Source organism: Bombina bombina, chromosome 5 (assembly GCF_027579735.1).
Source record: "Bombina bombina isolate aBomBom1 chromosome 5, aBomBom1.pri, whole genome shotgun sequence".
NCBI classification, from domain to species: Eukaryota; Metazoa; Chordata; class Amphibia; order Anura; family Bombinatoridae; genus Bombina; species Bombina bombina.
This window is the reverse complement of record NC_069503.1, coordinates 1,060,616,423-1,060,638,559: the sequence shown is the minus strand read 5'-3', so window position 1 is coordinate 1,060,638,559 and position 22,137 is coordinate 1,060,616,423. Positions and strand designations below refer to the sequence as shown.

Sequence of the window (22,137 nt, the reverse complement as noted above, 5' to 3'; positions counted from 1 at the left end):
AATCGACTTGTGTTGTTTCTTCAAGATCATGGTTGGAGGATCAATTTACCAAAAAGTTCTTTGATTCCTCAGACAAGGGTAACCTTTCTGGGTTTCCAGATAGATTCAGTGTCCATGACTCTGTCTTTAACAGACAAGAGACGTCTAAAATTGATTGCAGCTTGTCGAAACCTTCAGTCACATTCATTCCCTTCGGTAGCCTTATGCATGGAAATTCTAGGTCTTATGACTGCTGCATCGGACGCGATCCCCTTTGCTCGTTTTCACATGCGACCTCTTCAGCTCTGTATGCTGAATCAATGGTGCAAGGATTACACAAAGATATCTCAATTAATATCTTTAAAACCGATTGTTCGACACTCTCTAACGTGGTGGACAGATCACCATCGTTTAATTCAGGGGGCTTCTTTTGTGCTTCCGACCTGGACTGTAATTTCAACAGATGCAAGTCTCACAGGTTGGGGAGCTGTGTGGGGATCTCTGACGGCACAAGGAGTTTGGGAATCTCAGGAGGTGAGATTACCGATCAATATTTTGGAACTCCGTGCAATTTTCAGAGCTCTTCAGTCTTGGCCTCTTCTGAAGAGAGAATCGTTCATTTGTTTTCAGACAGACAATGTCACAACTGTGGCATACATCAATCATCAAGGAGGGACTCACAGTCCTCTGGCTATGAAAGAAGTATCTCGAATTTTTGGTTTGGGCGGAATCCAGCTCCTGTCTAATCTCTGCGGTTCATATCCCAGGTATAGACAATTGGGAAGCGGATTATCTCAGTCACCAAACGTTGCATCCGGGCGAATGGTCTCTTCACCCAGAGGTATTTCTTCAAATTGTTCAAATGTGGGAACTTCCAGAAATAGATCTGATGGCGTCTCATCTAAACAAGAGACTTCCCAGGTATCTGTCCAGATCCCGGGATCCTCAGGCGGAGGCAGTGGATGCATTATCACTTCCTTGGAAGTATCATCCTGCCTATATCTTTCCGCCTCTAGTTCTTCTTCCAAGAGTAATCTCCAAGATTCTGAAGGAATGCTCGTTTGTTCTGCTGGTAGCTCTGGCATGGCCTCACAGGTTTTGGTATGCGGATCTTGTCCGGATGGCCTCTTGCCAACCGTGGACTCTTCCGTTAAGACCAGACCTTCTGTCTCAAGGTCCTTTTTTCCATCAGGATCTCAAATCCTTAAATTTAAAGGTATGGAGATTGAACGCTTGATTCTTGGTCAAAGAGGTTTCTCTGACTCTGTGATTAATACTATGTTACAGGTTCGTAAATCTGTATCTAGAGAGATATATTATAGATTCTGGAAGACTTATATTTCTTGGTGTCTTTCTCATCATTTTTCTTGGCATTCTTTTAGAATACCGAGAATATTACAGTTTCTTCAGGATGGTTTAGATAAGGGTTTGTCCGCAAGTTCCTTGAAAGGACAAATCTCTGCTCTTTCTGTTCTTTTTCACAGAACGATTGCTATTCTTCCTGATATTCATTGTTTTGTACAAGCTTTGGTTCGTATAAAACCTGTCATTAAGTCAATTTCTCCTCCTTGGAGTTTGAATTTGGTTCTGGGGGCTCTTCAAGCTCCTCCATTTGAACCTATGCATTCATTGGACATTAAATTACTTTCTTGGAAAGTTTTGTTCCTTTTGGCCATCTCTTCTGCCAGAAGAGTTTCTGAATTATCTGCTCTTTCTTGTGAGTCTCCTTTTCTGATTTTTCATCAGGATAAGGCGGTGTTGCGAACTTCTTTTGAATTTTTACCTAAAGTTGTGAATTCCAACAACATTAGTAGAGAAATTGTGGTTCCTTCATTATGTCCTAATCCTAAGAATTCTAAGGAGAAATCGTTGCATTCTTTGGATGTTGTTAGAGCTTTGAAATATTATGTTGAAGCTACTAAATCTTTCCGGAAGACTTCTAGTCTATTTGTCATCTTTTCCGGTTCTAGAAAAGGCCAGAAAGCTTCTGCCATTTCTTTGGCATCTTGGTTGAAATCTTTAATTCATCTTGCCTATGTTGAGTCGGGTAAAACTCCGCCTCAAAGGATTACAGCTCATTCTACTAGGTCAGTTTCTACTTCCTGGGCGTTTAGGAATGAAGCTTCGGTTGATCAGATTTGCAAAGCAGAAACTTGGTCCTCTTTGCATACTTTTACTAAATTCTACCATTTTGATGTATTTTCTTCTTCTGAAGCAGTTTTTGGTAGAAAAGTACTTCAGGCAGCGGTTTCAGTTTGAATCTTCTGCTTATGTTTTTCATTAAACTTTATTTTGGGTGTGGATTATTTTCAGCAGGAATTGGCTGTCTTTATTTTATCCCTCCCTCTCTAGTGACTCTTGTGTGGAAAGATCCACATCTTGGGTAATCATTATCCCATACGTCACTAGCTCATGGACTCTTGCTAATTACATGAAAGAAAACATAATTTATGTAAGAACTTACCTGATAAATTCATTTCTTTCATATTAGCAAGAGTCCATGAGGCCCGCCCTTTTTTGTGGTGGTTATGATTTTTTTGTATAAAGCACAATTATTCCAATTCCTTATTTTATATGCTTTCGCACTTTTTTATCACCCCACTTCTTGGCTATTCGTTAAACTGAATTGTGGGTGTGGTGAGGGGTGTATTTATAGGCATTTTGAGGTTTGGGAAACTTTGCCCCTCCTGGTAGGAATGTATATCCCATACGTCACTAGCTCATGGACTCTTGCTAATATGAAAGAAATGAATTTATCAGGTAAGTTTCTTACATAAATTATGTTTTTCTGCAATGTGCTGTTACCCTGTACCGCACTGGAGTTCAGGAAGTGGAAGGCAATTAAAAAGAGAGAAACATTGCAAATATTTACATTGAGATAGAATGGAACAGTGACACCTGCAGGCAGAAATTAAAAGTGCAGGCAAAAAAAAATTCCACTGCCGTTCTTTCTGCAAAGACCCTTCAGTTTCTGCGATAAGAACGCAGATCGCACAGTGTTCTGCCTTGGGGACGGTTACTATCTCCAAAGATGTGGAAACACTCCCAGCAACCAAGAAACAGGTTTGCATAGGAAGGGGCGAACTTCCACACCTTTGGAGATAGTATGTTCCCTCAAATTGGAAAGTGTTATGGGTGAGTAAAAACCCGGACTTCGTTAAGGCCCTCTGTGGCTCAGTGTATGAAGTTGATTGGTCTTATGGTGTCCAGCATGGACATCATTCCCTTTGCCAGGTTCAACTGTGCATGCTGAGGCATTGGAACGGCGATCATTCGGATCTGTCTCAACAGATTTCTCTGGACAACCGGTTGAGAGAATTGCTCTCTTGGTGGCTCTGTCCAGATCATCTGTCCCGAGGGACATCCTTCTTAAGACCATCCTGGGAGATTGTGACTACGGACGCAAGTCTATCAGGATGGGGAGCTGTTTGGGGTGCCAAGAAGGCACAGGGCCTGTGAACTAAGGAGGAATGCTCCCTCCCTATCAACATTCTGGAATTACGGAGAATCTTTAATGCTCTGAAGGCTTGGCTACTCCTGGGTTCGTATCAGATTCCAATCAGCCAATATAACCTCGGTGGCTTACATCAACCACCAGGGGGGAATGAGAAGCTCCCTAGCAATGAGGGAAGTATCTCGGATTCTGGAGTGGGCGGAGGCCCACAGCTGTTCACTGTCAGAGATCCACTTTCCGGGTGTGGACAACTGGGAAGCGGATTTTCTCAGCAGACGATCCTTTCATCCGGGGGAAATGGTCTTTCCATCCCAAAGTGTTTGCAGAGTTATGCAACAGGTGGGGGACGCCGGAGATAGATCTCATGGCGTCCCGTCTCAATACCAAGCTACCCAGATATGGGTCGAGGTCCAGGGATCCTCATGTGGAGCTAATAGATGCATTAGCAGTGCCTTGAAAGTTCAGTCTAATTTACCTTTTTTCCGCCGTTACCACTCCTTCCTCATGTAGTGGCTTGCATCAAGCAGGAGCAAGCATCAGTGATACTGATTTCTCCATCGTGGCCGCGAAGGATGTGGTTTGCGGATCTGGTGGGGATGTCTTCATCTCTTTGCCGTGGAAGTTACGTTGTCTCAGGGATCTGCTGGAACGGGGTCCTTTTGTTCATCAAAATCTAGATTCTCTGAGGGTGACTGCGTGGGGATTGAACGCTTAGTTCTAGCCAAAAGTGTTTTCTGAGAGAGTTATTGATACTCTCATTCAAGCTTGTAAGCCGGTTACTGGTCACATCTATCATAAGGTGTGGAGAACCTACTTATTCTGGTGTGAAGTGTGGATTTTCCTGGCATAAAGTTAAGGTTGCCAGGATCCTGTCGTTTCTCCAGTTCCCTGAGGGGACAGTTTCATCCCTGTCTGTTTTACTGCACAAGAAGCTCTTGGAGCTCCCAGATGTACAGTCTTTTGTTAAGGCTCTAACTAGTATCAGCCCTTTGTTTAGAAATAAGGCTCCTCCTTGGAGTCTAAATCTTGTTCTTAAGATTTTGCAACGGGCTCCGTTTGAGCCTATGTATGAAATTGACATTAAATTGTTGTCCTGGAAGGTTCTTTTTCTATTGGCTATTGCTTCTGCGTGCAGAGTATCTAAGATTGCTGCCTTGCAATGTGAGCCTCCTTATCTGGTGTTCCATTCTGATAAGGCTGTCCTACGTACTAAGTTAGGTTTTCTTCCTAAGGTCGTGTCAGACCGCAACATCAATTAAGAGATTGTGGTTCGTTCCTTGTGTCCCAATCCTCCTCTTTCGAAGGAACGTTTGCTTCATAATTTGGACGTGGTTCGTGCCTTGAAGTTCCATCTTCAGGCTACTAAAGATTTTAGACAAACTTCTTCCTTGTTTGTTGTCTATTCTGGGAAACATAAGGGTCAGAAGGTCTCTTCGACTTACTTATCTTTTTGGTAAAGGAGTGTTATCCGCTTTGCTTATGAGACAGCGGGACATAAACCTCCTCAGAGGATTACGGATAATTCTACTAGAGCAGCCTCTTGGGCCTTTAAGAACGAGGCCTCTATGGCGGCTACCTGGTCCTCCTTACATACTTTTTCTAAATTTTATAAGTTTGATGTTTTTGCTTCGGCTGAAGCAGCTTTCGGGAGAAAGGTTTTTCAGGTTGTGGTGCCCTCAGATTAGGGTCCAGCTCTCTTTTTGTCCCTCACGTTAAAATTCCTTGTCCTCTAGAGCTTGGGTATAAGTTTCCCAACAGTAAGGAATGATGCCGTGGACTCTCCTTATATTAAGAAGGAAAACATAAATTATATCTTGCCAGATAATTTCATTTCCTTCTGTATAAGGAGAGTCCACGGCCCCCGCACGTGTTCTCCGATGGGCGGCCCTCCAAAATATATTTTTCTTCTGGCACCATTTATACCCTGATATTTCTCCTACTGTTCCTTGTTCCCTCGGCAGAATGACTGGGGGATGGGGGAAGTGGGAGAGGTAATCAATGGGGTGTCTTTGCTTCCTCCTGGTGGCCAGGTTCAGTACTTCCCAACAGTAAGGAATGATGCCGTGGACTCTCCTTATACAGAAGAAAATGAAATTATCTGGTAAGCGTAATTTGTTTTTGGGAATTTTGATTGCGATTATGCAATTTGCTTTAATACACAGACAAGGGCTGAGTATTACTTCATAGTGTGGACCCTTCTAGGACTGAAGCCATCGGTTTAATATAGCTAGTTTTATTTTTAGCGGTTTATTTTACACATTCTTGCAGTAAACAAATACGTAAAGTAAATTTTAGGAAATATGTTGTTTCATTACCATATTAAATATATGCGCATTTATATATTATACTGGCCAATTAATACTAGAAAGATTCGATCGTATGTTTCCTAAAAAGGCTAGCAGAGCATCAGTTTTAAATAGTATAATATCCTTTAACATTGCCTTTAGCCATATTAATAATTCCTCTCCCAGGCTTAATATTTGACATCTGAGATATTTGATATAGAAAAAGTTCACATAGGCTTATTTTTTTTTTGTAAGCCCTTTTAATCTTTTTTTCTCCCCTGGGATTTCAGCCTTTTATTTAGGCCTCCACCTTTTGCAGTAGTAATCACCTACAGGTGAGCTGGTCTTTCTCCCAAGCTGAAATTACACACAGATCGCTTTAACAATGTGAAGCCTTGTTAGCATGGAATCTTCAGCCTTCTAATGTGGCTTCCACTTTTGAGGATGTTTCAAACTGCTCCAATATTATATTGCAAATTTTGGATGTATATGTAGCATGGTTAGCCTTGGAGTCAACAGGGGGTATTCCCGGTTCCGAGAATTAAAAATTGCTAATGTTTTTTAAAACTAAGTTACACGAAAAGGGGGCAAAATAAATAACAAGCATACATTTCAGATGTTTCATTGCGCACATCTAAACATTTTATATATAATAAAAAAAAATCTCAAGGTGTCTGCTGTCCATTTTAACTCTGTCTCACCCTATTCTGGTGGTTTTGTAGACGTCACTGCTTTGATATTAGAGCACACATAAATTAATACTTTATGCTTACTTTCTATAAATGTATTTCTTTCATGATGGTGAGATTCTAGAACCTTGCCTAGTAAATATTACAGTTGGCGGCAAGTCCTGTTTTGCACTTTCTTTTTGGTCCTTCCCCGGTTTCTAGCCTTATTACTCTGCTTTACCATATATAACTGAGTGACAGGGGAATTCTGGGAGATGAGGTGGAGCAAAGCTCTGCAGTATAGGGATGTTTTGCCTCCTCTTTGTGGGCAGGAAATGTATATCCCATTTGTGAGAGTGCATCTCTTTTTGTGCATAATAATTGAGACATTGGGGGCTGCTCCTCGTGGGGTGACTAGCCACAGAACAAGCCATTATGCTTTTGTTCTTTCCTTGTATGAGCACTTATTTCTTTGTGTAAGCTAATTATGACCCTTGAGCTTTAGTCCCCTTAAAGATGATGGCAGGAAACCACATCTGGACCCATGTGCCTGGGGTTGCCATGGTTTGGTCATGGAGGAATTGCCTGGTGTTTTCTTGCTTATTTTACCAGACTAATACACTACATGAAAGTTCATCTCTGGTAAAGTCACATTAGGCTGTTACTGGCTATTCGTTCAGTTGACATTGTGTTTTTAAATAAATTTTCTATCAAGAGGCAATCACATTTGCCAAATAGTGAACAATATGCCTTGTTAAAACTTTATCCTAAACATTGTAATGACGGCAGCTTGAGCATTAGTTCCAAAATGTTGAGTGGTTTGACTAATAGCTCGTGCCACCCAGTGAGAAAATAAAAATATGTTCGGTGGGTGACCAGGAGATTAATATAAGCTAGACATATAACAACTGCAACTAGAATGCTTAAATTGCAGTTTTAACTGGTCTACAGGTGGGCAGCCCAGGAATAATCTTTTTCTTGATAACTTAAGTTCCCAGTTATACCTTAATATAACATTGCTTAAAATATAGAGACATTGGTTTAGTGTTGAATGTTTAATTTGTTTTTGTTTACTTTTCAGACACTTTTGAACAGAGTTGTAGAAAAAAGTAATGGATATAATGTATTTCAAATGGAAAAGCTGTATGCCATCCTAAGCCAGTGTATTTACAGGCATCGCAAAGACTATGACAAAACTATATTACTAAAGGTATGTTTTTTACAGATTCACATTCCTTATATAAAAATTGTATTCTTAAAGGGACACTCAATTTAAACTTTTATGCTTCAGATAGAGCAGAAATTTTAAACAAATTTTCCAATTTACTTCCATTAACAAAATGTGCACATATTTACACTTTGAGTCCCCAGCTCCTACTGAGCATGTATAAGAATTCACAGAATATATGTATTTGCATTTGTGATTGGCTGATGGTGATCACATGATGCAGTGGGAATGGAAATAGACATAACTTTGAAATTTGTCAGAAAAAATCTGCTCATTTGATGTACAGACTAAGTGCTTTTATATTGTCTTTTTATCATGCATTTGTTGATAATGCAAATCTGCTGTATTTACTGAGGGGGGTTACCCCTGGAGGACTCTATAGATATATGCGTTTAAATAGAGCGACCATCACCATCACGACTATCTGCTGAGGGGGGTTACTGAACAGGTGGGACTTTAATCATGTTTGTTATGTGGTTATATCTGCTAATGTGTAGTAAGCTTAGGCTCAAGGCTTTTCGGAACATAACTGCCTTATCAGTTGGCACAATCTCTTTAGTTTTGCACACTCTTTTTGTGACTGGCACGGTGCGCCTCGTGACCTGGTTTAGGGGTGTAAAAAGGGTGCCAGTTAGTGTTTGTCATTTTTGTAAACCCAAAGTTATGGAGGATTCTGATTTTTTTTTAGACATGGATATCTTCGATTCAGAGAATGCGTTTTGTGGTGAATATGAAATGGCCCTGGTTATCCATGCCCATCAGTTATGTTCCGATTGCCGTTCTAGAGTACTCTCTTCTCCCGAATCGGCCATCCGAGGATTCCATGTCTGGTGAGGCGCATGTCCCAAAACCTTCCTTCAGAGGTTACGGCACGGTTCCACATGGCCATATCTATGGCACTGGCTCATTTATATCTCCCAAGTGAAATATTTTTAAGGTACTTTCCTTGTTCTGTCAACCAGGGCCCGTTGGGCGTGAGATGGCCTAATTCAGTTCGGCCTTCTGGGGAAGCGTTGGCCTCTGAGGCTTCAGGGGCCCCAACCTCGGTGCCGGGGTCGCTGATCGATCCAGCGAGGGATAATTTTGCCTTCTGTTATAGGCTGGCACGTCTTCGTGTCATACTAAGGCATGTTTTGCAGTTCTAGAAGATTCCAGTCCTAGTGGGCCGAGGGACCCTCTGCCTTAGTTGCCGGATGGCAAACTGGGTTAGACTTTTGGGGATGAAGCTAATCTCCTTGACGTCTGTTTTTCTTTCTTTCTTTTATGTATCGTTCTAAACTTGGGTGAATGGGGACTCTGATTGGCTGGTCCTGTTGGCGTACCCATTTTACTTGGGAGTTCATCTGCGGGTGCTGCCTTACTTTTATTTTGATCCGGATAGGATGTATTTGATTTGTTTTAATAAGCTCACGTCTGATATAATCACTTTTGGGAATGTTCTTCTCTAGAACTGATACTTGTGATTTTGTGGTCATGTGGACACTTCCTCGGAAGTTGCGCTTTTTTGGTTAAGAATGAAGTTATGTTTCTAGTTGATATTATTGAATCTTCGGGTTGATTTTTCTTGGACGTTAGACAGTTCTGGAGTGTTCTTGTACCTGCCTGGTACTGGTCGGGCACTATCTGCTGTTCCTTGGGTTCCAGTCACCCTCATGGTGCTGATTATCCTGTCGGATTCTGAATGTCACTTTGATATGGATTCTGGGCTCGGATCCTAAACCTACTACGAAGTATGAAGGCCTAGTGCGTAGATCCAATGCTTCTGGATGGAAGGTTATGAGCTCTGATTTAAGTTGGTCATTTGCTTTCAATTTGTTTGGGATACGTGACCGACTTTTTAAGACATTGTGGTTTCTAAAGGTCCCGGTGGACTCGGTACCATAGTTTCACATTCCTTTAATGGAGATGTGTATGACCTTGGGAGGTCTAGTATTCCGGGTGGTGGATGATTTTCGTTTTCACTTTTGTTGATGTTGAATCTCGTAGCCCAGTCTCATTCCTTTTTGGTGGTGGAGTCCCTTGTCTTCCTGTCTTGGGTTGGGTCATCTGTGTCTGGAAGTGCGGTCATGTCCTTCCTTTAATCAGCGTCTTGTTTGCTCTAGTGCTTGGAGTGTAGGGGGGTGGATCGCCCTGTATTTTCTGTCAAGAGCTGTGAGGCTCTCATTGTTATTCCTGTTACAGGATTTTCGGAAGTCCGATCATGTGAGTATCTCTGGAGACTGTCGTCTTCTTAATCTAAGAACTGCCCCTTGTCATACCGTGGTCTTTAGACTCTCGGGTGCTTCGACCTTATGGAGCCCTAGCCTTTTGGGTTTGCGGATAGGAGGTCAGGGGTCTGATACAGACCTTCGCCTTCCTGGGGGTCAAGGAAATTACCATTTATATACACCAGCGTGTAGATCAGGTCGTTAAGCCTATCTACAAAGGATTACCTTATGATCAATGTGGTTGCCGTTTTCTTAGACTGGTCAGGAGGTTTTCAGACTCTTGGGTTTGAGGCTGTTGCTGGTACTCTACGTCTAGGGACTTTAGATGGTGGAAGAGTTGGTCTTGGGTGCGCCCCTAACATAGGAGGCTGCTTATGGGTTCCTCAGGCGGTTAGATCTTGCGATCACTCCCATTTTTAAGGAATCTGGCTTAGGACCTTGTCTCTTGCCTGGAACGGGCGTGGGCGGTTCAGTTTAACCTTAAGGTTGGTTCTCCTGCGTGTCCCTTGAGGGGAACGTGGGGTTTTGACTCTCATGGGATGGGAAGGGTGGGGGATGTGTGCTTGCGTTGCTCTCCTTGATTTGGAGTTACCTCAGTATCCGTGAAGGCCTGTGGGCCCTTATTTCTCTTGTAAGATGTATCGAGTCCACGGATTCATCCATACTTGTGGGATATTCTCCTTCCCTACAGGAAGTGGCAAGAGAGCACCCACAGCAGAGCTGTCTATATAGCTCCTCCCCTAGCTCCACCCCCCAGTCATTTTTTTTGCCTACTCTAAGTACTAAGAAGGGCAGAGTGAGTGTGGTGACAAAAATGTTAGTTTTTTATTTCTCAAGCAAAAGTTTGTTATTTTAAATGGTACCGGTGTGTACTATTTACTCTCTGGCAGAAAAGGGATGAAGATTTCTGCAAGGAGGATGATGATCTTAGCACTTTGTAACTAAGATCCACTGCTGTTCTCACAAGGGCTGAAGAGTACAGGAAAACTTCAGTTGGGGGAACGGTTTGCAGGGTAAACTGCATTGAGGTATGTTCAGTCTATTTTTTTCTAGACAGGCTGTGTTAATTCTAGAAAAGGCTGGCAATATCCCCATGAGGGAAGGGTAAGCTGTTTTCAAACACTTGATAGGAATTCCAGCTTGCATGAAGGGTTCATTAGTTACTGGTGACACTGATAGGAAAAAACGTTTTTGTTTATTAGAAAAGTTGCAAATATAACGTATTTTGGAGGGACTTTAAGGGGTCATTGTGGCTTGTTTTAGGGTTTTTTAACCCACATGGCTAGTTTATGAAACACTCTGTTGTGTTTCTGATAGGCCTCAAAACATCGAGTGAGGTGGGAGGGGCCTATTTTCGCGCCTCAGTCGCACAATTTCTTTTCTTCTGAGACATCTAACTGCTTCTCCAGAGGTTCCTGTTGTGTTTGAGGGCTGTAAAAGAAGTTTTTTCCCCACAAATTGTTCCTAAAGGGCAGGTAGGCGCCACAGCAGAGCTGTGGGAAGGTGCTGAATGCTTTTTTGCTGGTTTTGACGTTTTTTCAATCCGGTTTTTCAATTAAGGGGTTAATTGTTTATTTGCATAGCTGTGTGCAAAGTTACCAAGGCTTTATGATACTACTATAAAAATTTCGTTGAGTTTACTGCTTTTTTACATTGTTTTGCAGAATTTGTGCAGCTTTTTTTCTCTTAAAGGCACAGTACCGTTTTATTTCTAAGTGTTATTTGCTTTGATTAAAGTTTTTTCCAAGCTTGCTTATTACATTACTAGCCTGTTTAACATGTCTGACACCAAGGAAAATTCTTGTTCAATGTGTTTAGAAGCCATTGTGGAACCCCCTCTTAGAATGTGTCCCAATTGTACTGATATGTCTATAAACTATAAAGAACATATTTTAGCACTTAAAAATAGAGCAATAGATGATTCTCAGTCAGTAGTAAATGAGGGTTTGCCATCTAGCTCTCCCCAAGTGTCACAACCAGTACCGCCCGCACAAGTGACGCCAAGTACCTCTAGTGCATCAAATTCATTTACTTTACAAGACATGGCCACAGTTATGAATACAACCCTCACAGAGGTTTTAGCCAAACTGCCTGGTTTACAAGGAAAGCGGGACAGCTCTGGGTTAAGAACAAATGCTGAGCCGTCTGACGCTTTAGTAGCCGTATCCGATATACCCTCACAATGTTCTGAAGTAGGGGTAAGGGATTTGTTATCTTAGGGAGAAATTTCTGATTCAGGAAAGACGCTCCCTCAGACAGATTCTGATATGACGGCCTTTAAATTTAAGCTTGAACACCTCCACTTATTGCTCAGGGAGGTATTAGCGACTCTAGATGATTGTGACCCTATAGTGGTCCCAGAGAAGTTGTGTAAAATGGACAAATACTTAGAGGTTCCTGTTTACACTGATGTTTTTCCAGTCCCTAAGAGGATTGTGAATATTATTGCTAAGGAGTGGGATAGACCAGGTATTCCGTTTACTCCCCCTCCTGTTTTTAAGAAAATGTTTCCCATATCTGACACCATGCGGGACTCGTGGCAGACAGTTCCTAAGGTGGAGGGAGCTATTTCTACTCTGTCTAAGCGTACAACTATACCTATAGAAGACAGTTGTGCTTTCAAAGATCCTATGGATAAAAAATTAGAGGGTCTCCTGAAGAAAATTTTTGTTCATCAAGGTTTTCTTCTCCAACCTATTGCGTGCATTGTTCCTGTAACTACTGCAGCTGCTTTCTGGTTTGAGGCTCTAGAAGAGGCTCTTCAGATGGAGACTCCATTAGAGGAGACATTATGGACAGAATTAAGGCCCTTAAGTTGGCTTATTCTTTTATTACAGATGCCGCATTCCAACTGGCTAAATTGGCGGCAAAGAGTTCAGGTTTTGCCATTTTAGCACGCAGGGCGTTATGGCTTAAGTCCTGGTCTGCTGATGTATCATCAAAATCTAAACTTATGAACATCCCTTTCAAAGGAAAGACACTATTCGGGCCTGAACTGAAAGAGATTATTTCAGACATCACTGGAGGGAAAGGCCATGCCCTCCCTCAGGATAGAACAAATAAAATGAGGACCAAACAAAATAATTTTCGTTCCTTTTGGAACTTTAAGAGTGGTCCCGCTTCAGCTTCCTCTGCTGCAAAGCAAGAGGGGAATTTTGCCCAATCCAAGTCAGTCTGGAGACCTAACCAGACTTGGAACAAGGGTAAACAGGCCAAGAAGCCTGCAGCTGCCTCTAAGACAGCATGAAGGGGTAGCCCCCGATCCGGGACCGGATCTAGTAGGGGGCAGACTCTCTCTCTTCGCTCAGGCAAGAGATGTTCACGATTGCTGGGCTTTAGAAATTGTGTCCCAGGGATATCTTCTGGACTTCGAAGACTCCCCTCCAAGGGGGAGATTTCACATTTCTCGATTGTCTGTAAACCAGACAAAGACAGAGGCGTTCTTACGCTGTGTAGAAGACCTACATACCATGGGAGTGATCCGCCCAGTTCCAAAAGAGGAAAAAGGGCTAGGGTTTTACTCAAACCTGTTTCTGGTTCCCAAAAAAGAGGGAACTTTCAGACCAATATTGGACCTCAAAGTACCATCATTCAAGATGGAGACTATTCAGACTTTTCTACCTCTGATCCAGAAGGGTCAATATATGACTATCGTGGACTTAAAGGATGCGTATTTACACATCCCTATTCAGAGATCATCATCAATTCCTCAGATTTGCCTTTCTAGAAAGGCATTACCAGTTTGTGGCCCTTCCCTTCGGGTTGGCCACGGCTCCCCGAATTTTCACAAAGGTGCTAGGGTCCCTCCTGGCGGTTCTAAGACCGCGGGGCATAGCAGTGGTGCCTTATCTAGACGACATCTTAATTCAGGCGTCGACTTTCCAGCTAGCCAAGTTTCACACGGACATAGTGTTGGCTTTTCTGAGATCTCACGGGTGGAAGGTGAACATAAAGAGTTCTTTCGTCCCTCTCACAAGAGTTTCCTTCCTAGGGACTCTGATAGACTCTGTAGAAATGAAAATATTTCTGACAGAGGTCAGAAAATCAAAACTCCTAACCACTTGCCGTGCTCTTCATTCCATTCCTCGGCCATCAGTGGCTCAGTGTATGGAGGTAATCGGACTCATGGTAGCGGCAATGGACATAGTTCCTTTTGCCCGCCTACACCTCAGACCACTGCAACTATGCATGCTCAAACAGTGGAATGGGGATTATGCAGATTTATCTCCTCAACTGTATCTGGACCAGGAGACCAGAGATTCTCTTCTCTGGTGGTTGTCTCAGGACCACCTGTCTCAGGGAATGTGTTTCCGCAGGCCAGAGTGGCTCATTGTAACGACAGATGCCAGCCTGCTAGGCTGGGGTGCAGTCTGGAACTCCCTGAAAGCACAGGGCTTATGGTCTCTGGAGGAAACTCTCCTCCCGAAAAAACATTCTAGAACTGAGAGTGATATTCAATGCGCTTTAGGCATGGCCTCAGCTTGCTGCGGCCAAATTCATCAGGTTTCAGTCGGACAACATCACGACTGTTGCTTATATCAATCATCAAGGAGGAACAAGGAGTTCTCTAGCGATGATGGAGGTAACCAAAATAATCCGATGGGCAGAGGATCACTCTTGCCATCTCTCAGCAATCCACATCCCAGGAGTAGAGAACTGGGAGGCGGATTTCCTAAGTCGTCAGACTTTTCATCCGGGGGAGTGGGAACTCCATCCGGAGGTATTTGCCCAGCTGACTCAGCTATGGGGCACACCAGAATTGGATCTGATGGCGTCCCGTCAGAATGCCAAACTTCCTCGTTACGGGTCCAGGTCCCGGGATCCCCAGGGGGTACTGATGGATGCTCTAGCAGTGCCTTGGTCCTTCAATCTGGCCTATGTATTTCCACCATTTCCTCTCCTCCCACGTCTGGTTGCCAGAATCAAGCAGGAGAGAGCTTCAGTGATTCTGATAGCACCTGCGTGGCGACGCAGGACTTGGTTTGCAGACCTAGTGGACATGTCCTCGGTTCTACCGTGGACTCTGCCAATGAGGCAGGACCTTCTAATCCAAGGTCCATTCACGCATCCAAATCTAATTTCTCTACGTCTGACTGCTTGGAGATTGAACACCTGATTCTATCAAAGCGTGGTTTCTCTGAGTCAGTCATTGATACCCTGATTCAGGCTAGAAAGCCTGTCACCAGGAAGATCTATCATAAGATTTGGCGCAAATATCTCTATTGGTGTGAATCCAAAGGTTACTCATGGAGTAAGATTAGGATTCCTAGAATATTGTCTTTTCTCCAAGAAGGATTGGAGAAGGGATTATCAGCTAGTTCCCTAAAAGGACAAATATCTGCTTTGTCTATTCTGTTACACAAACGTCTGGCTGATGTCCCAGACTTTCAAGCATTTAGTCAGGGCTTGGCCAGGATCAAGCCTGTATTTAAACTTAGTTCTTAAAGTTCTTCAAGGGGTTACGTTTGAACCTATGCATTCCATAGATATTAAGCTTCTATCTTGGAAAGTTTTGTTTTTAGTAGCTATCTCTTCGGCTCGAAGAGTTTGAGCCATCTGCTTTACAGTGTGATTCACCTTACCTTGTTTTCCATGCATATAAGGTGGTTTTGCGTACCAAACCTGGTTTTCTTCCTAAGGTTGTTTCTAATAGGAATATCAATCAGGAGATTGTTGTTCCTTCACTGTGTCCTAATCCTTCATCAAAGAAGGAACGTCTGTTGCACAATCTTGATGTGGTTCATGCTTTAAAGTTCTACTTATAAGCAACTAAAGATTTCCGTCAAACATCTTCATTGTTTGTTGTTTATTCTGGTAAACGGAGAGGTCAAAAGGCTACAGCTACCTCTCTTTCCTTTTGGCTGAAAAGCATCATCCGTTTGGCTTATGAGACTGCTGGCCAGCAGACTCCTGAAAGAATTACTGCTCATTCTACTAGAGCTGTGGCTTCCACATGGGCTTTTAAAAATGAGGCTTCTGTTGAACAGATTTGTAAGGCGGCGACTTGGTCTTTGCTTCATACTTTTTCCAAATTTTACAAATTCAATACTTTTGCTTCTTCGGAGGCTATTTTTGGGAGAAAGGTTCTACAAGCAGTGGTGCCTTCCGTTTAGGTACCTGTCTTGTCCCTCCCTTCATCCGTGTGCTAAAGCTTTGTTATTGTTATCCCACAAGTATGGATGAATCCGTGGACTCGATACATCTTACAAGAGAAAACATAATTTATGCTTACCTGATAAATGTATTTATCTTGTGATGTATCGAGTCCACGGCCCGTCCTGTTTATTAAGACAGGCAATATATTTTTATTTAAAAACTTCAGTCACCACTGCACCCTATAGTTTCTCCTTTTTCTTCCTAGCCTTCGGTCGAATGACTGGGTGGTGGAGTTAGGGGAGGAGCTATATAGACAGCTCTGCTGTGGGTGCTCTCTTTGCCACTTCCTGTAGGGAAGGAGAATATACCACAAGTATGGATGAATCCGTGGACTCGATACATCACAAGAGAAATAAATTTATCGGGTAAGCATAAATTATGTTTTTTCTCTCCTCAGAGGGTCTTTTCCCTTCCTTGCGTACTCAGGATCATGGGGCTGGATTCTGGTATTAGGATGCTGCGGGTCAGAATACCATCTTCCCTTTGGGACTGTTCCTTCTTCTAGAAGGCAACAGGGTAGGGGTTCTGGGCCGTGTACTTTTATGGAGTCTGTTCTCCCCTTTGGTGGGGGGGTTCTTGATGTCCATCTCTCTACTGGTGGCGTCTGCTGCTGGGATGGGATGCTCCTTGGAGTCCGATTTTTTTCTGGAAGGGAACTGCTGCCAAGTATTTTTGGCGCTTCTCGCTGGGATGAGCTTTGCTACCTGAACTTTGGTCATCGAGTCCTTGTTTTTGGGTGGCTCTGTGTTTTCACGGAGAGCTCCTTTTTGGCTGCTAGGCCAATTATCCTTTCTATGCTTGTCTAGCCGGATGGTTTGACTTGTCTATGAGGCAATGAGAATCTTGCATTTTTTTTGTTATTTGGAGCACCATATGTAGTATGAGGGTGGCTCTCTGGTCATCATAGTGGCGTTTTTTCCTGAGTATGGACTTCTCTTTCTGGTCTTTGTCCTCTTGGGAGTTTGTCTCCCTAGGCAGTGGTCTTGTGGCAAACTTAGGTTTGCTCCAAGTTTTGATTTGGAGCCCTTGTTGGATGGTCCTTTGGATCTCTTAGAGGGTTCTCTATTCTCCCTCTCGGGGGTTGATAGAGGTTCTTGTCCTTTAGTCTGGGGGTACTTTTGTGGGAGTCTAGAGCCGCAGGGCTGGCTCCTCGGAGGCTTTTGTGCTCAGCAGACTCTGGGTCTGAGTGGTCACTAGTACGGTGTTGCAGGTTGCGTAACTAATGAGCAGTTACCTGGGCTTCCGTTTTTTTTTCCCTTGTTGTTTTTTTTTTGGGTGTCGGTAATTTCAGGCTGTGGTGCCTTTTAAAGGGGCCACCTTTTTGTACCCGCCCTTTGTTTGCAGTGTCCTCTATAGCTTGGGTATTGTTTTCCCAAAAGTAATGAATGCAGCTGTGGAAAAACCTAAATTATGCTTACCTGATAATTTTCTTTTCTTCTGACAGGAAGAGTCCACAGCTCCCGCCCGCGTTTTGTCTGAGGCGTCGGTAAATTTTTGTTCTTCTACTTGCACCTTTTTCACCCTGATATTTCTCCTACTGTTCCTTGTTCCCTTGGCAGAATAACTGGGGGATGAGGGAAGTGGGGGAGGTATTTTAAGCCTTTGGCTGGGGTGTCTTTGCCTCCTCCTGTTGGCCAGGTTCTGAATTCCCAAAAGTAATGAATGCAGCTGTGGACTCTTCCCGTCAGAAGAAAAGAAAATTATCAGGTAAGCATAATTTATGGGGTGGGGGTTTGGATTTTTTTACGCTCTAGCAACGAGCCATATTCAGGGAATAGCAGCATCCAAAGGATATCCCTCAGTAGTTATCAGAAATGCCACCGAACCAGCCTCAATCCAATATAGTATACAGCATGCCTCCAAAGCATCAGAAGAGCCCAATGCCAGGGAAATAAGTTTTAGCAAAACCGCAGGTGGGAAGTTTAAGACACAGCCTCTGCTATAATTGTAGTAATAAGAAAGGGAACCCTAACTCTGTCCACCCTAGGATGGACAGAACTAGGAATGAAGAGGGAGCGAGGTGTGTATTTGGGTAAAATGGACGTGGTACTTTTATTTCCATGCACACCTGGTAAGTGATAGGTAGGTTAAAGGGACAGTCTACGCCAGAATTTTTATTGTTTTAAAAGATAGATAATCCCTTTATTACCCATTTCCCAGTTTTGCATAACCAACACAGTTATAATAATATACTTTTAACCTCTGTGATTATCTTGTATCTAAGCCTCTGCAAACTGCCCCTTTTTTCAGTTCTTTTGACAGACTTACAGTCTAGCCAATCAGTGCCTGCTCCCAGATTACTTCACGTGCACGAGCACAGTGTTATCTATATGAAATATGTAAACTAACACCCTCTAGTGGTGAAAAACTGTTAAAATGCAATCTGAAAGAGGTGGGCTTCAAGGTCTAAGAAATTAGCATATGAACCTCCTAGGTTAAGCTTTCTACTAAGAATACCAAGAGAACAAAGCAAAATTGGTGATAAAAGTAAATTGGAAAATTGTTTAAAATGACATGCTCTATCTGAATCATGAAAGTTTATTTTGGCCTAGACTGTCCCTTTAAGATACAAATGTTTAGGGGTTTTTTTTGTATAGCTCTCACAGACAATTATTTAGAACACACTATTTCCCCAGGTGTGCAGTGGATTTCTTTATTCAAGTTTTAGAGAAGTATATTCCTTATCCATGTATGTTTGTCCTCTATTGTCTGTCCTGTTTCTGCTAGTAAATGTTTAACCGAAAACCTCTGAAAACAGCACATTTTAAGAAAAAACAGCTCAGTGTCATCCACATGTCATCATATCCAACATGAGAAATATATAATTTACATTTAACATATTTGTGTGTCTACAAAGTATCTGACCTTATATATTGAACTTAGGCCAGGAACAAGAGGAATGCTATATTGGAATGGTATGTTACAACGTCAGATATGAAAAATGTTTAAATTTGTGTTTGTTTTTGTATAAAAACAATAAAATGTAACTTTTTTTTTTTTTTTTTTTTTTTTTAGGAAATGGAAGTCGAAATTGGAAATTTCAGAATTTGAGATCTGTACCTTTTTTTTTTTTTTTTTAATGGTCTTTCATTTGCTTTGTTCGGACATGAAATTATATAATATATATTGTGACCTAATAAATCTTAATTACTTGTATGATTTGATTGTGATTTATTAAGTTAAAAAAGAATCTAGTAGATTATACGTGTTACTAGTGGTCAGAAAATACAAAATACAATCACTGTTTTTACAGGGAGATTTTTTTTTTTTTTTTTTTAATAAAACATTCTTTCTACTTACTCAAGGCTTGATTTTGCTTACTTTGCCTTATTTCCAAATGTAAAGCTATAGTGGTTGAATAGCAGATTAAATTTTGGTCTTCATTTATTATATTTTTTAGGTTCTCACAAAGCACAATATAACATTCTTCCATTTTCTAAAGCCTAAAATGTATATTGTAGTCTATACATCTGCTGTGTAAATTTATTTCCAAATGTGTATCCATTTAAACGTTTAATCTGGGTCCATTTTGTTGCCTGTACCGAAAATATTTCTTTTGTATGATGATGATAGTCCCTAGGGCTTCATAACATGTGGGATATAAATCCCGCCACAAGGAGGAGGCCAAAAACCTGCACAAGAGCTTAAATGCATCCCACCTCCCATCTCTTCAGTTTTGTTCTTGGTCTCCCAGGAGTAGGTTAAGAATAGAGGTGTTCTAGCTCCTCGCTTATGGATTAATATATGGGATGCTCAGATCAATGTGAAACCCTTTATCCCTAGGACAAATAATTCACAAATAAGAAATTTCTACCAAGCTGAATGATACAGGGACATAGGAATACACTGTTATGGCTGAAATCCCTAGGGAGATACTGCACACATAACTACCCTCAGGCGTCGCAGGGACATATCCCTGAGCCTCCGCATTTGGGATAATGGGATTTCTTCTAAAATCTTCTGCTGTACTTGTACAATCACTGGATAGGGTCTCTACTGGATACTGCTGCAGTTTGGTGCCTGGTAAGATGGTGAAGGGGTACTACCTTTGGTAAGCCATTTACCACAGTCACAGCCCACAGTCTATTAGAAGGTACTCTTGCACAGGTACAGCAAAGCTAGGGGACTTAGCCTACTCTCCTACTAACACAATTTTTCTCCAACATAGGTGTGTCCGGTCCACGGCGTCATCCTTACTTGTGGGATATTCTCTTCCCCAACAGGAAATGGCAAAGAGCCCAGCAAAGCTGGTCACATGATCCCTCCTAGGCTCCGCCTTCCCCAGTCATTCTCTTTGCCGTTGTACAGGCAACATCTCCACGGAGATGGCTTAGAGTTTTTTGGCTTAAAAGCATCATCAGATTGACTTACGAGACTGCCGGACGGCAGCCTCCTGAAAGAATCACAGCTCATTCCACTAGGGCCGTGGCTTCCACATGGGCCTTCAAGAACGAGGCTTCTGTTGATCAGATATGTAAGGCAGCGACTTGGTCTTCACTGCACACTTTTACTAAATTTTACAAATTTGATACTTTTGCTTCTTCTGAGGCTATTTTTGGGAGAAAGGTTTTGCAAGCCGTGGTGCCTTCCATCTAGGTGACCTGATTTGCTCCCTCCCTTCATCCGTGTCCTAAAGCTTTGGTATTGGTTCCCACAAGTAAGGATGACGCCGTGGACCGGACACACCTATGTTGGAGAAAACAGAATTTATGTTTACCTGATAAATTACTTTCTCCAACGGTGTGTCCGGTCCACGGCCCGCCCTGGTTTTTTAATCAGGTCTGATAATTTATTTTCTTTAACTACAGTCACCACGGTATCATATGATTTCTCCTATGCATATTTCCTCTGCAAATATTCCTCCTTTACGTCGGTCGAATGACTGGGGAAGGCGGAGCCTAGGAGGGATCATGTGACCAGCTTTGCTGGGCTCTTTGCCATTTCCTGTTGGGGAAGAGAATATCCCACAAGTAAGGATGACGCCGTGGACCGGACACACCGTTGGAGAAAGTAATTTATCAGGTAAACATAAATTCTGTTTTTTTCCTGCCCCACCTCAATTAGAAGGGAATACACAGGACACTGACAACCTTTTTGCACCCTTTGGCAACCCTGGGACCCTCCTTTTTTTTTAGCTCTTTCAAACATAGGGATATGGCCCTTTGAGGGAACCACTTACTACACAGAGCAATCAGCGGTTTTATTAATCAACATGCGGTTTCGCTCTAAAGCAAACAACAAATGTTTTAGGGTATGTTTATACTCGGTTTTTGTAGACTTTCTTAGGAAGGAAAGTTTATTTTAATAGAGAGTCCACTGCTTCATTCCTTACTGTTGGGAAATACCTGGCCACCAGGAGGAGGCAAAGACACCCCAGCCAAAGGCTTTAAATATCCCTCCCACTTCCTCATTACCCCAGTTATTGTTTGCTTTTCATCACGTTAGGAAGTAGCAGAGAAGTGGCAGAGGATTCGGAGAGTCCTGAAAAAGGGTATCTTCCCTATTGAGATAGGACTGGAGTTTTAAGTAGTCATGTCAACCTTTCAGTGAGAGTATTGATGAGTTAGTCTGGAGATGCAGGGAAAGTGGTTTTCCCACCCACTCAATTATGTTCCACATGCCTTAACACAGTTATAAAATCTAATAAGGGAGACAAGCCTTCTAAGGCTCTTAGTCCCCCTGAGCCGTCAAACTCTCAGGACTCGGCGTCCCGTGAGATTACTACCCTTGCTACATTATCCAGCACATCTAATCCTCCATCCGGAGGGGGCCTTCTTTCTGTAGACTTTGCCACACAGTTACAAACGGCGGTGTTTGCGGCCCTCAGTGCAGTACCTCGCTCTAACAAACGCAAGGTAAAGGTTAAATATAGCTCTTCTGACCTTGAGTCATCTAAATATTTATCGGATTTAGCTATTATGTCCCAGTTATCCGATGAGTTAACCTCTGTAGCTTCAGAGGGTGAACTTTCTGGGTCGGAGTCCTTAGCGTCTAAGCCTCCTGCTGAGGAGAAACCATCAATTGAGCACTTGGGTTTTTTATTAAAGTAGGTTCTGTCTACGTTAGAGGTTCCAGAGGCCGCGCTGCCTGAAGAACCTATGATACCTAAATTAGACAAAGTTTACGAAGACAGGAATGTTCCTTTGACTTTTCCTTTGCT

The 22,137-nt window shown here is 42.5% G+C and overlaps 1 protein-coding gene across 1 annotated transcript in view; it reads left to right on the top strand.

Annotated features, from left to right (window-relative positions):
* Positions 1–19,133, top strand: part of LOC128661714 (ATPase family AAA domain-containing protein 2) — a 126,028-nt gene extending 106,895 nt beyond the window's left edge. The window contains exons 5-6 of the mRNA XM_053715937.1: positions 7,468–7,596; positions 18,993–19,133. Of these exons, the coding sequence (XP_053571912.1) occupies positions 7,468–7,596; positions 18,993–19,028 (165 nt within the window). The 3' untranslated portion in view covers positions 19,029–19,133. The remainder of the gene's footprint in view (positions 1–7,467; positions 7,597–18,992) is intronic.
* Positions 19,134–22,137: the final 3,004 nt, after the last annotated feature.